At 37.4% G+C, this 13,570-nt stretch overlaps 1 protein-coding gene across 1 annotated transcript in view; it reads right to left on the bottom strand.

The window, feature by feature from the left end:
* The window catches only part of ADAM10 (ADAM metallopeptidase domain 10), a 112,369-nt gene that overhangs the window by 28,413 nt on the left and 70,386 nt on the right, over positions 1-13,570 (bottom strand). The window contains exons 7-9 of the mRNA XM_034783194.1: positions 11,767-11,859; positions 9,559-9,742; positions 760-923 (exon numbers count right to left, since the gene is read on the bottom strand). Of these exons, the coding sequence (XP_034639085.1) occupies positions 760-923; positions 9,559-9,742; positions 11,767-11,859 (441 nt within the window). The remainder of the gene's footprint in view (positions 1-759; positions 924-9,558; positions 9,743-11,766; positions 11,860-13,570) is intronic.

Below are 13,570 nucleotides of genomic sequence, written 5' to 3'. Positions count from 1 at the left end.
TGACATGTAAAAGAGGAAATATTCTCCACTTTTCACAACCACTCACCCACAAATAAAAGACAAAAATAAAATCTCAAATTTTTCAGCCTGTCACAGACAAAAGCCTTGAACATAGCACGTGAAGACAACTGCTTCAAAATCCTATTACAAGTGTAACTCAGACAGTTGCTTCTCAAAATAAATTAAAAATCTTTAAAGGTATAAAAAATGCAAAGGGTACAAAGGAAAGCCAGTTTTATCCCCATTGTTGAGTGAGAGGACATAACCAAAGTTTTGCCTCATGAGCTGGGACCCTTGCCCTCACTCTGCATAAAATAAGAACTAATATTTACTTCTCACCAAAACACAGATGCACACGTACACACTTTTGAAGAGAGATGAGTAAGCTTTGTCCTTCAAAGGAAGTGGGAAGACTTTAGGAGAGAATAACCCACACTTTTTACAGAAGAGCAGTCATGAATAAGTGCAGTATAAGATAGGCTAAGCCAGTAGTTGCTGTAAGTAGCTAAATGAGAAATTAAGAATATTCACAAAAGTCCTGTTGCACCAAGTTCTTCCTTTTGTAGAACATTCATAAAGATCTTAACACATATTGCTTATCTGCAAAGTCCTTGCTTTTCTTTTGCATGCATACCTAGATGAATTGTTTTTATTAGCATACACATAATAGTAAAAGGTTTAAGTTACAAAATGTTTTCATCATTAACAAGTTATGCCTCCCAAAACAAAATGTGTAATGGAGCAACACTTAATACTTACAGGAGAACCAAAGTTATGTCCAACCTCATGAGCAAAAGTGATGTGAGAAACCTTAGGAGGGACGTGAGAGCCATAGTTCTGAACAGTGATGATTCCAGTATTTAAGGACTTCTTTTTACCATCAGAATAGAGTTTGCTCTTTTCACATATTCCACCAGAGCTCCCTGCATTTAGAACAAGAGTTAAATAGCTCAAAATTAAAACATTTTGAAAGAAGAGAGGTGAGTTGTATTTTTTGTTCTGTATCTTAGCTGAAAACTTACTCTAACAATATTACAATACTGAAAGTGTGTAGAGTGCCACATCAGTTTTTTTTTTAATCTAAATTCCATTTGGTTCTCCTTTTCAAGTAAAGAATATACTATTTCTGAATACAAAAAAAATTCTTTCCAGTATCAAGGAAAAAGGCTAACATTCACAATGTTCAGTTGCGTATACTTCAAACCTGCTTTTAAATAGTATCTTCCATTTTTTCCCAAAAGTACTTGTAAAAGGCCTAAGATTAGCCACATATCCTAGTGAGAAGGAGTGACTCATTTCTTCGCAGTACAATTTAAAACTGAAATGTGGTTTTGATAGTGGTTAATCATATGTGTTTAAAGGTCAACAATCAAGGAAGTTACACCCAGTGTTTGAAAACGCAGTCCTGAGACTGTTATTTTGCTGTAAAAACATTTTCAGAATCTAGAACATATGCTTTCTAAACAAGTTTTGTCTTGCTAAAGTCAAGTTGCAGTTCAGCAAAATAAGTCATATGAGAATAAGTACTTCCAGGAATAGTCTCACAGGGGAAGGGTGATAAAGATTCATACTTCAGCACCTATAAGTCAGTGAGTAAAAAGTCCAAAGTGGAGCCTTACTACATACTCTATATTCACCCATACATTTCAATGCAGCAAGTCTTAAAGGACAACTCATCTTCCTTTCATACTACAAAATATAATCAGATTCCTAAAATCCTCCTTAAACAGACTAACAAAACATTCCTTAGCTGTACATCCAACACCTGTTAGTCATCCAGACTCTATGTAATACACCCCTTGATTAAGAAATCCTGTACAGATGTGAGATAAAACGTGAATGCTAACTATCTAATAGATGCACATGCATTAAGGGCGAAATTCACCAACTAAGTATGTTTTATGCAGGTAAAGTTCTTGTGAGTGGTGCTTGCAAAATCTACATTCTATCAGCCCTACCCCACTATGCCGCCATGCTTTCCCAGCCAATGGACCAAAACAGACTCTCTGTGCCACATACATGGAGCATTAGGACCATTAGGGGATGTATTGAATTTCCTGTGACTCTTCCTCAGGACAATCACCAACACTGGTCTGACTGATTGATGGATTGGCAATCCCTCGATTCGAGGATGATCTCTACCATGGATTTACATATGGGTCCTGAGATGACTCTCGAGTCTGATCCTGGAACCGCAAATCTGTCCTGAGTAGGTACATACATTTTGTGACAAGACGATGGCATGCTGAGAGAAAGTTATTTCTTTTTCCTTCCTCCTCTCTCTTTTCAGCTTTGAGGACAAGGTGCTTCTCCTCGAAACATGCCACTGCCTGATGGAGGATATGGCACCATTGGGGTCGGTTGCTGGCTTGCTCTTCCCAGCTTCTGATGTCCACACCAGTTTTCTTAAAATACGGTTTCAGTGTGTCTTTGATCTCAGACCATGGGTGAGAGAGAGTTAAGGACTTGTTTTGGGAGGCGAGAGTTTGGCATCTACACACAATGTCCAGCCCAGCTAAGTTGGTGCATGAGAATCATTGCTTCAATGATGGTGACAAGGATGCTGGCATTAATGTGGCGATATTGCCATTTGATGTGAAGGATCTTCCGGAGGCATCGATGGTGATACCTCTCCAAACTCTGGAGGTGCTGCCGATAGGTCACCCAGGTTTCGCATCCAGGGAGGAGTGTTGGAACAACAATTGTCTTATAGACCTGGATCTTGGTGTACTGCCATAGGTCATGTGCTCTGAAAACGCATCGGAGCAATGGAAGCACTTGCGCACTGGATTCTGTGCTGGATCTCACTGTCGATTTTTGCATTTTGAGAAAGTTGGCTACTGAGGTAGCAAAAGTGCTCAACTGTCTCCAGAGTGACACTCAATGGTGATTTGTTCTGGGTCATGTTTAAGGCCTGAAGCAGGTTGATAGAGCGTTTTCGTCTTCTCAATATTGAGAGAGAGTCCTAGGCTTCGGTAAGCTTGTGCAAGAAAATCCAGTATGGACTGAAGGTCATTCTCAGTGTGTGCGAGGATGATACAATCATCAGCATACTGACTATCAGTAATAGACACCCTGAAGACATTAGACTTTGAGCAGAGATGAAGATTAAAGAGCTGCCCATCCAGTCAATTCCATTGGGGGAGATGATCTCGATTGGGCAGAGATCAGCATTGGTCTATACAGAAGTGATATACAGATTCCTCTGTGTTTCAGGGGGGCTCTCTGCACCCTCGTAAAAGGCCAATTCACCTGCATAACCTAGTCAGAAAATCTAAGTGGTAGAGACGACAGACATGAATTGCCATACCAATCAGACCAGAGATCCATCTAGTCCAATATTCTGTTTCTGTCAGTGGTTCTTACAAGATGCTTCAGAGGAAGGCGCAAGAACCCCCACTATAAGGGCTAGTGTGTCCCCCACATTATATCTCATCCTAATCTAATAGCTAGATTTTTCTGAAGGCCTGAAGCATGAGAGGGTTTAATATCCCTTCCAAAATGTGTAAGCTTTGATTATAATACTGGACATTCTTGTTATCCACATAAATGTCCAACCTTTTTTTTAAATCTTGGTGAACAGTTCTTTGCCTCAATGACTTCCTGCGGCAATGAGATCTACAGTCTAATTACTCATTATGTGAAAAAGTATTTCCTTCCTAATTTATCAGTTTTTAATTCACTGAATGTTCGTTCCTTGTTCTTGTGTTATGAGACACAAAGAGCAGAAGCTCCCGATCTACCTTCTCTGTGACATTTGTTTTCTATGGACTTCTATCCCTGCCTAGGTGTCTCCATGACATTACTGAAAGTGACCGCACAGCAGGACGGGACACAATAGTGAAAACAGAAAAGTCATTTGGCTGGGGGAAAATGTGTCCAATACTTAAGACACAAGTAGGATTGATAGTATTACCTAGGTATTGGATAGCTTTAAATGAATTTACTTCAATTTGATCACAACCCTAAACATTTGTATTAGTTTTCAGCTGGTGAGTGGCGATTTTATTGTTTACAAAACTCAAGGGTGTAGTCTGATAGTCGTTTTTATAAATATGTAGACTATAAAATAATTTACACTAGATTTATTTTCATACAAAAATACCATTGAAACTTGTGGTGAGAAACTGGGCTGAAATTGGTCAGGAAATTTTGGAATGATCAAAAATAGTAGCTTGCAATTAAAAAAAAAAAGTCATTTCTTTTGTTATCACTAGGCGCAGAGAAAGTCTGATGGAATAGAGTAGAACTTTCTGTTTCAAGTCCTGTCCCATATGGACTTTGGCCCCCAGTTCCTTAAATGAATAACTGCTCTTGACATCAGCCCAAAAGCAGCTGTGTGAATTGATGGAGTTAACTCCTTTACCTGAATTACCCAGAGAGTAGACAGGGATGTCTAATGTCTCTTCTACTTTCTGGACTGGCCACAGAGCCTTTTGCTCAAAGGACAATGAATCCATCACAGGAATGAAACTTGCAGGACCACATCAGAAAATAGCATATATAGATGTAACATTTTTATCTAAATCAAATTTTCTCAAACTATTCGCTAAAACAATCCAGGATTTTGGGAAAGTCTGGATTTAAAATAAAATTATGCCAAATCTGAAATACTAGCTATAAATTTGCCAGACCCTGAAAAGTCACTCTTCCAGAATATGTTTGGGTACAAATGGGCAACAAATTCTATAAGATACATGGGAATTCAAATCTCAAAACAACCTAGAAGAGCTTCTATCATTTAAATGTTAACCCCCTACTTCAGCAAATGAAAAAAGATTTGGAGTGCTGGGGGACGTAAGCAATTTCTTGATTGGGAAGAACAGCCACCATCAAAATAAACACTCTGCTAAGGATATCTTTCTTGTTTCAAAATCTTTCTATGATTATCCCAGATACAAACCTAGCAGGAATACAGAGGGTGCTGTTACAATTTACATGGAATAAGAAAAGGCCAAGAGTGAGTGCAGATACTTTGTACAGATCCATTAAACAGGGTAGACTAGCTGCTCCAAATAATCTATGGCGGCGTTTCTCAAAAAGAGGTCTGCAGGCCCTGCTGATCAACTCTCCTACCCCTCCCTCCCAGCGCCTCCTGCATGCTGGGGAACAGATGTTCCCGCTGGGAGAGAGGGAGAGGAAGGGGGACAGGGGTGCTTGGGGGAGGCAGCAGCAAGAGGCAGGGAAGAGGAAAGGCGGGGTGGAGCCTTGGAGGAAGGGGTGGTGTGGGGCGGGGCCTGGGGCTGAGCGGGCGGCTTGGGGGTCCACAGCAAATTTTAAAATCAAAACTGGGGTCCTCAGGTTACTAAAGTTTGAGAATCGCCAATCTATGGTATTATCAAGCCAGCCAGCTCAAAGCAGGAGTGGAGTGGGGGGTGCCCAGACAAACATTGGGTCTTTATTGAACAGAAAAATTGTGACAGTGTAAATCTCTAGGCTACTCCAGAAGTTTACACACATCCTTTAGTAAAGGCTACTCTATGGGTTTGGGATAGAATTAGAGAAATTCTTTCCCCTCGCCAATCACACCCATTGCAAATACTCTAGATCTTAACCCAAATTGCAAACCAAAGAGCTTCAAAGATTGGGAGAGCCATGGAATACACTTGGTTGGCCAGCTATTCAGTAAAGAAACTTTCCTAACTTATTTAGAGATCACAACTAATTTTAACTGGCACTAGTACTTTCAAGTAAGGCATTATGTTTCTCAACTTTCTAGAAAACCTGTTTTATACAAAAAGCTAACAAATAGAAGCGCTGGCATCTGGTCAATGAGGAAACAAAAAAAAATAGCTAATTTGTATTAATCTTTGCAGACAGCTTTCCTAACCAAAAAAAAATTCATATATGACTCACTGTGGAAAGGATGTGGATAGACAAATTACCGCAGAGAAAGGGGGCTTAGTCCGGGGGGGAGGGGGGGAAGGGGAAGAGGACCAGTAACCTCAGTCTGACGCACAATAAAAAATTCTTGAAGATATTGTTTCAATGGCCCTTCAAACCAACCAGGCTAAAAGATATGTTCTGTTCAGTCCTTAGAGAGTATTTGGATGCAATCCACAACCAAATATCACAAATCGTTGAGTATTTATTACCAAAATGATCTCTCGGTAACCTTTCTAGTGGAAATGGTCACACAAGAGGAAATGAAGAATTAATCTCTCATCTGGTAGTAACTGCTTGGCTATTGGTAGCCTCTCACTGGAAAAAAAAACAGTCTAACCATAGAGGAATGGTTTAAAAAAATAAAATAAAAAAAAAAGGAGGTTGTAGTTATGGAAAAATTAACATATATCTATGTATCCAGTAAGAGACAGAAGACCGATAGATACATAGATATAGGGTTACTTTTTATTCAATATTCAAAGTACATCCCCCTGCAAAAAACCCAGCACACCTATCCAGTTTTTTTAACATTTGATAGACACGCCTGACCTGTTAAACATGTATATTGAGATTTCACTCAACTTAATAAAAATCAGTAGAAATGGCATAGTACAGGTGTTTTAATGATGCTCACTCTGTAATACAACACCCTATTAAACAGAAATATCTGATTACTATACTCCTGTATGTCTTATTAAACAAAAATTAACTGTTTTAATAATTGTTTTGTTTCTGATATTTACATGGCCAGGACTTGTCAACTTGTTAAAATTTCCTAAATAGTTAAAAATAGTAGCTTGGTCAGATGCTTGTGAATATTTAAAGAAAACAAAAAAAAAAAAAAAAAAAACCACAATAAGAACATTTTATAGTTGTGGGAATGCAAAAAAATGCTTTTCATAACTACAGTTAACTTATTTTGTGTATTTTAGACATGATGTAATTAATAAGCTCTTGTGGAACCATGGACACTAACAAGCCTGGGTTTGCACAGCTGGAATTTTTAATGAGACATAATAAGTCTATAAAAATTTACATTTACGCAAAGCGTAGACACAGTATTGGGAAAGTGAGGTTAGAGTCTTATTTCTCAGGCTGGGCATGTAACATCCAACACTGGTAAGATATCCAAAAATAAGAGATGCCATACAGACTTATCAGTTCCAAACTATTCATCTTGTAAAACTAACGTATCCAGTGTGTTCCAAACAGCTCAAACATAACATTTCCTAAAGGATCAATTATACAAATAAGCAATATGGGGCAGCCAAAGCAGCAGCTGTTATTTTTTGGCAACTCAAGAACAATTGTTTTAAACTAATATGCTTAACATTTCCAATTTTTAATGTTCCTGAAAATGAAGTTGAACCAACAATCCTAACTCCAGGCCATGCAGGGCACCATTTAACACAAACATCTACTACTTCCCTTGAAATAGAGGACACTGCTGGCAAATACCACAAGCTGCAGTGAAAGATAACAAGGCCAAGTTTTTCATTAGTGATCAGCAAGCTTTCACATATACTACAGTGAGAACAAGGAACAGCCACCTATTGAATTCAATGATGGATACCAAACAAGATTAACTAATTCACATGCCTTGCTCATATTCAGAAGTTTCTAGCAAATTAAATTCTAAATTTCATCCTCTCCTCTGCTTCAACTTCCAATTTGATTCCACTCACTAGCCATGTCCCTGTTCTCAATTACAAGTGACTTCACCCATTCCTCTTCCTCTACTTCTATAGAAGTTTGTTTCCCAATAAGCCTAAGCCTTGAAAATAAATCTATGTTCTAAATAACTTAACTGTATTCTATGTTTATTCAGTTAGAATCTGTTTCTAATATAAAAATAATATGTTCATGTAAATATTTTCGTGATAAAAAATGAAAGCCTCAAAAAACTATTTTCCGGGGAGGGGGGGAGGAGAGGGAATGGAATAAAAAGGTTTTTTCCACAATCCTGAATTTGAACTAAAAGTTTTCTTTTCACAATAAATTTTGATTAATGTTGTTATAGCAATATTTCTAGTTACTTCTAAAAAAATTTGAGCATATACAAACACACACACACATATATATATTATATATATATAAAAAGAACGACAGGTTAAATTGATTTTTTCATATTTTATTTCGCATACTATCTGATTAGTTTGTGAGGATTGAAGACTATCAGAAATTCTTTATCTTCAAACAGGAAATTTTCCTACCACTGACTTTCTAAGTAAAGGGACAGAAGTTATTAACTTGTGAATTTTAGTGTTTATTTTATTTCAAATACAGTTTGGTCATTCAGGGAATTAAATGGACAAGTCCAAGTTAACATTAAAAAAAAAAATCAAGAGAATTACGGTAGTACTGATAAAACTACCCAAGTTACTGAGAACACAATTTTGTAAATAAAATCCACAGCATAGTGAAAGTTGAAATTTAAATTTCATCTATGCTGATTAACTGATTGACCAAAGAAGTTATAGGAACTAGGAAGTAAAGGGTATGGTCCAAGAAGACAAAAAAGCAGCACTGCAGCAGTGTGTCGTCAGAAGTATGAAGAGACAGTCTTCGTGTCAGACTTGTCTAAAGAAAAAGCCTTTGAGTATATTAGAGAACAAACCAAGCATGACCTTATCTGTAGCACAAGACTTACACTTTCTGGTCACAAAATGGATATGAGAACAGGAAAGTATGGTAGGTTATCCATTTAACATTCAGATACTCTAGAATTAAGTGAGGTATGATCACTTAGATTGAAAGAATGTTGCAACTAGTTTTCTCCATCCATTAGACATTTGTTGACCTCCAATATTATTCAACTGCTGTTTTACAGTAACAATACAGGCTCTTTTCTGCAGAGGGAGCTAGTTGCCTATCCACATGGATGAACAGACTTTCCTTGTCAGGTGGTAAATGGTATTTCTCCAATGGAGAAAGTCATTCTCTAGAAAGATTTTCTCTTGTGTCACACTTGAGCAGGCATAAAACACTATTGGAATAGCAGATTTTTGTAGCTCCAATGAAAGTTATCATGAAGACTGTTAAATTTCTCCACATGACATGACATAGTAAAGTGCTTTCAGGAAATACTTAGACACTGAAAATTAAGACACATGGCTGAAATGAAATTGGTCAGAGTCTCAGTGAAATTTAAAGACAAATCATCTAGGAAGGGCAAGTACAGAGATATTGTTTCAGTGTCTCTGCACACATCACTGCATTGGTTTATACTCTGTTCAGATTTCCAAGTTATTTGTATCCGTAAGAGCTGGAAGCCACAGATCCTGGAGTACAAATCTATGGCAAGATGTGAATTCTATGGCTGTAGAGTGTTGTATAATACAAGGAGCCTTGCTTATAGTTTATTCAAAGCACTTCTGACACCTTTTTCATTTCATTGGTCACTCATACCTGGTCAAGTGTCTGCCCAGAGAATTAAGGTGCTGTTCTAAAGGAAAGCAATGAATAGGGGAATCTGTATGACTCAAATAGTTAGTGGCACATGATGTATTGATATTTACATAATTTCACATCATACATTATCAAACTGTGAAGAATCAGACCTACAATGTTGGAAAAATTTCAGTAAAGTCAACAGTTGATACTTTTATTCCTTTCTCCTACTTAAAAATACTTGACTTCTGTAAGAGAGTACTCTAGTTATGGATTAATTACCTGAAGGGGCTCCAACCCAAGCCAGACCAAGGACACCATCATCAAAATCACGGTCAGTAAATACATAGGCCAAGCAATAATCATCATGATTCTGTTCAGAGTTCAGTTCCAGAAACTTCTCCACACCAATATTAGGAAATCGGAAGGGATTGGAAGGGTCTCTCTCATCAACAGTTGTGTTGATCTAAAAGTAAATTCAAGTTTATACTGAATCAGACATTTCATTTTCGTCTGGCTAATACAAGGTTGCTAAGAAAGACTTCCTATTACCAACTCTGATGTCAAATAACATCAATATCTAAAGATTTATAGACACTACATATCAATTCATAATATCTGGAAAATCCTGAGTCCTAAAGTGAACTTGTTTCATAAATGCAGTTATGTTGTCTTATGTGGCAAATTACAACCTCCTTCCTCTTCCTTCAAATACTTCCTTCAGACAAACTTCATCCACAAGAATTTAAAAAAGTGTATTTATAACCTTAATTCTACATTTTTGAGATTAACTTTCATCTGGTTATTCAGTTGACAACTATATCTACTTTAAATGCAAGTTCCTGGAGCAAAAAGATTGTATTATATCCTATAATATACACTGATGGCGCATGCTACATCATAGCACACAAAGGTAAGAATGTTTAGATACAGCTAAAAACAAGAAAGATCTGTAAAAGTGTCATATAAAGTAAAACTGCATGCTCACATTAAATCTCCAATATAAAACTAGGAGCAAGGTTTTAGTATTATGGGCTATACATAAATTCCATTCAGCTCATTGTACTGTGAAAGGTTTCAGAGTAGCAGCTGTGTTAGTCTGTATCCGCAAAAAGAGAAGGAGTACTTGTGGCACCTTAGAGACTAACAAATTTGTTAGTCTCTAAGGTGCCACAAGTACTCCTTTTCTTTGTACTGTGAAAGTCTCTCAAAGATATTTTTCTGAGCACAAACATGCACTAAGGCAGAAGCTGATGAGAGATTTTTTTTTTTTTTTTAAACTGAACACAACAAGATGTGCTACTATGCACAGAGCAATTTCATGTGTAACAATCTAAAAGTTGCTAAAAGCAATTTACAAAAGGAAGTTTTTTTAAAAATTGCACTTTGGTCTTTTGCTTTTTTATAATGTATAAAGGCAGCCTTGTAATCTTTTATCTTTAAAATAAAGAGAGAGTCAGGTATAAAGTGATCCAGTCTGGTTTGACCTTCCCTATTTTTTCAGGAGGAACTTTTCAGGGGTCTGGTGTATTGTGAGTTACCTCACACCTTAACCGAAAAAGCTGAAGTGCTGACTCTTCAAAAAAAGACCTACTTTCTCCCAAGCTATTTATATATTAGTTACATAGATGTTACAAAGAAAAAAAAACAAGCCTATATTTTAATACTAGACTAAAATCCCTTCCTCGCAATTGCTCCCCCTTTTAGTTGGTCTCTTGTAGTGTCAGATTCCTACCAAGGTAGATTAATACATTTTAAGGCCAAAAGAGACCAAGAAGATCACTTAATCTAACTTCTTGCCTAAGAAGAGTCAGAGTTACACCTGTGCTGGAGGGAATTAACCCTCTCCTCCCACTACATAAACAAATCCTGTTTAAAAGACCCACATTTCTAACTTTCGAAGCACACCACTTATCACACACATAGAATTTCAGGCTTTCTTTGTACGTCAAAGCAACAAAAAGGGAAGAAGCACAACAGTTTTCTCCTTTGCATGTCCCCTTTAACAACTAAATGATGTTTCTTTATATCAATGTACTGACTACATTTTCCCCACCAATGAAAGAACCATTTTAAGGATAAACTGGACTTTAAAATTAGGAAGCAAATTTCTGCAGTGACCATTGGTTTAAAGCATCAAATACAGTATTTTTTAAAACTGCTTATAACAGCCCCCAAGTAAACTCCTATATTTCTACTGTATTTCCTTTCCCAACACTGCTGATAACCAATATATGAGAAGCTCTGTCCCTTAAATTAGTCCGCTATGTCAAACACTGAACTGAAACATCACAAGGCTATAATAAAAGCCATGGCAATGTGAATATTAAGATTGCAAGAGCACTGAAGAAATTAGGTAGGAGGACAATTATAACAGACTGTTTTTAACATGAAAGTATCAAATTCAGCAGATAGTTTAAAAGAATTATTGTCATTTAACTAACATTCCTCACATTCAACAGATATGTCTGCAACAACAGAATTACTTACTCTTATTCGTTTCACCATGAAACTGATGTTACGGATTCCTGTGAAATCTGTTGACTGGTAAATTGTGTCAATTGCTTTAACATGACTGGATATCTATTAATCAGAAAGAGACAAGCTGAAGTGTTTACAGTCAAAAAATGTTTTCTACCTATTATGCTACACAAGAAAACTTCAATGCAAGCATCTTCACGTGCAAATTAACTTTCACTCATATGTGATAGGCATTTTTAATAAAGTACCCATGATGAATAATCAGTGTACATCTACAGTAAATGACATAGTTCAGACCATAACAATCTTAGATATCCCCTATTGCTAAATTAACTTTACTCACCCAATACAAATAACTGGAAACAGTTATGATATATTTGTTTGTGACAGCCATTTAATTCACCCTAACATCAAAGTACTGTGAAAAGTATCCTCAAAGGATTGCATTATTTTAAAGAATGATATGCTGGAAGAGTTTTAGACAAAATTTAATTGTAAATTGTCACTGCATATTATTCTATTTTCACTAGAAAGCAAATATGAAAAATTTGCCTTCTTAAGAATACAGGATAAAGTTTTCAAAAGCACCTAAGTGACTTTAGGATTAGAGTGACAAAGGGACTTAGGTGCCTAATTGCCACTTTAAGTGGGCTGATGTCCAATATTTAGGGATCAATGAGATCCTCAAAAAACCCCACTTAGCTGGCGTCTAACAATGAAGTCACCTAAATTCCCACGCACGTTCCTGCCAGTTGGCCTGCACAAAACTGCTTAAGTCTTGATGCTATCAAAGCAGCTTGATGCCCGCCCTCGCTTGCACCTAAACACCTGTGAACTTCTCAAACTAAGCGTTCCTCTGCCTATCTCACCTGGGAAGCCCAATCTATTAGGTGTGCTAAGAGCACATCTAATCCGTGAAAAAAAAAAAAGACAGCTGGGGTTGACCAGATCAGGAATTTGGGGGAACGGGAAGGGTGGATGTGTGTCCAATAGTCCAATGGTTAGGGCACTCGGGATGGGAGAGACCCATCTTCAAATCTCCACTCCGCCTGATTTGGAGCAAACACTTGAATACAGCTCTCCCACATTCCAGGTGAATGCTTTAACTCAATTTCTCCTGTTCAAACTGCTCCATTTTATATAAATAGATATTCATTGGACCAAAGATTGACTGTAAAGCCCAGTGCACAACTCCTCGAGAGGGTTCACAGCTATGAATGTTGAGCTGAAATAGGCATCTAACTCTGGGTTGGAGGGAAATGCCTAACTACCTTTATGTGGCAGGGCCTAAAGCCCACCCCTTTCCTTGGTATTTCCTACTGGCTAGCTTAGGCTGCTCCCCATTCAGCTTGTTGCCTTTTTCTGAATCCCATTCTTAGGCACTCACCATGCATTGCCTAAATTGGGGCTAAGGATTCCTACCCGACAGCTGGGAGCCTAAAAGTTTAAAAGTGTTGCAAAGCTTAAGTCCCTTTGTGGACTCGGGAGCCCAAGCCCCATTTTCAAAAAAAGAGACATAGGCTCTTAAGTCCTGCTGACTTTCAATTAGGTGCTTAATTATCTAACTCACTCTTGAAAATGGGACTAGGACACTTCTGAAAACATTACCCATAATGAATTGTAGCAGTACAGTCTAATTAACTAATAATCTACATTAAATTAGATGCAAAAATGGGCTGTGAAGCTACATAACACTTCACCTAGATTTTTCAGCAAACATAAGAGGAACCAAGAAAGTAAGTTTCCTGGCTAGGAATTCATTGAAATAAGTGAGGACTGTCTACTTTTAGTTTCTTCCTGCTGCTTCTCTGAT

The sequence above is a fragment of the Trachemys scripta genome, chromosome 10, assembly GCF_013100865.1.
Source record: "Trachemys scripta elegans isolate TJP31775 chromosome 10, CAS_Tse_1.0, whole genome shotgun sequence".
Classification (NCBI taxonomy): domain Eukaryota; kingdom Metazoa; phylum Chordata; order Testudines; family Emydidae; genus Trachemys; species Trachemys scripta.
This window is presented reverse-complemented; position numbering and strand designations above follow the sequence as displayed.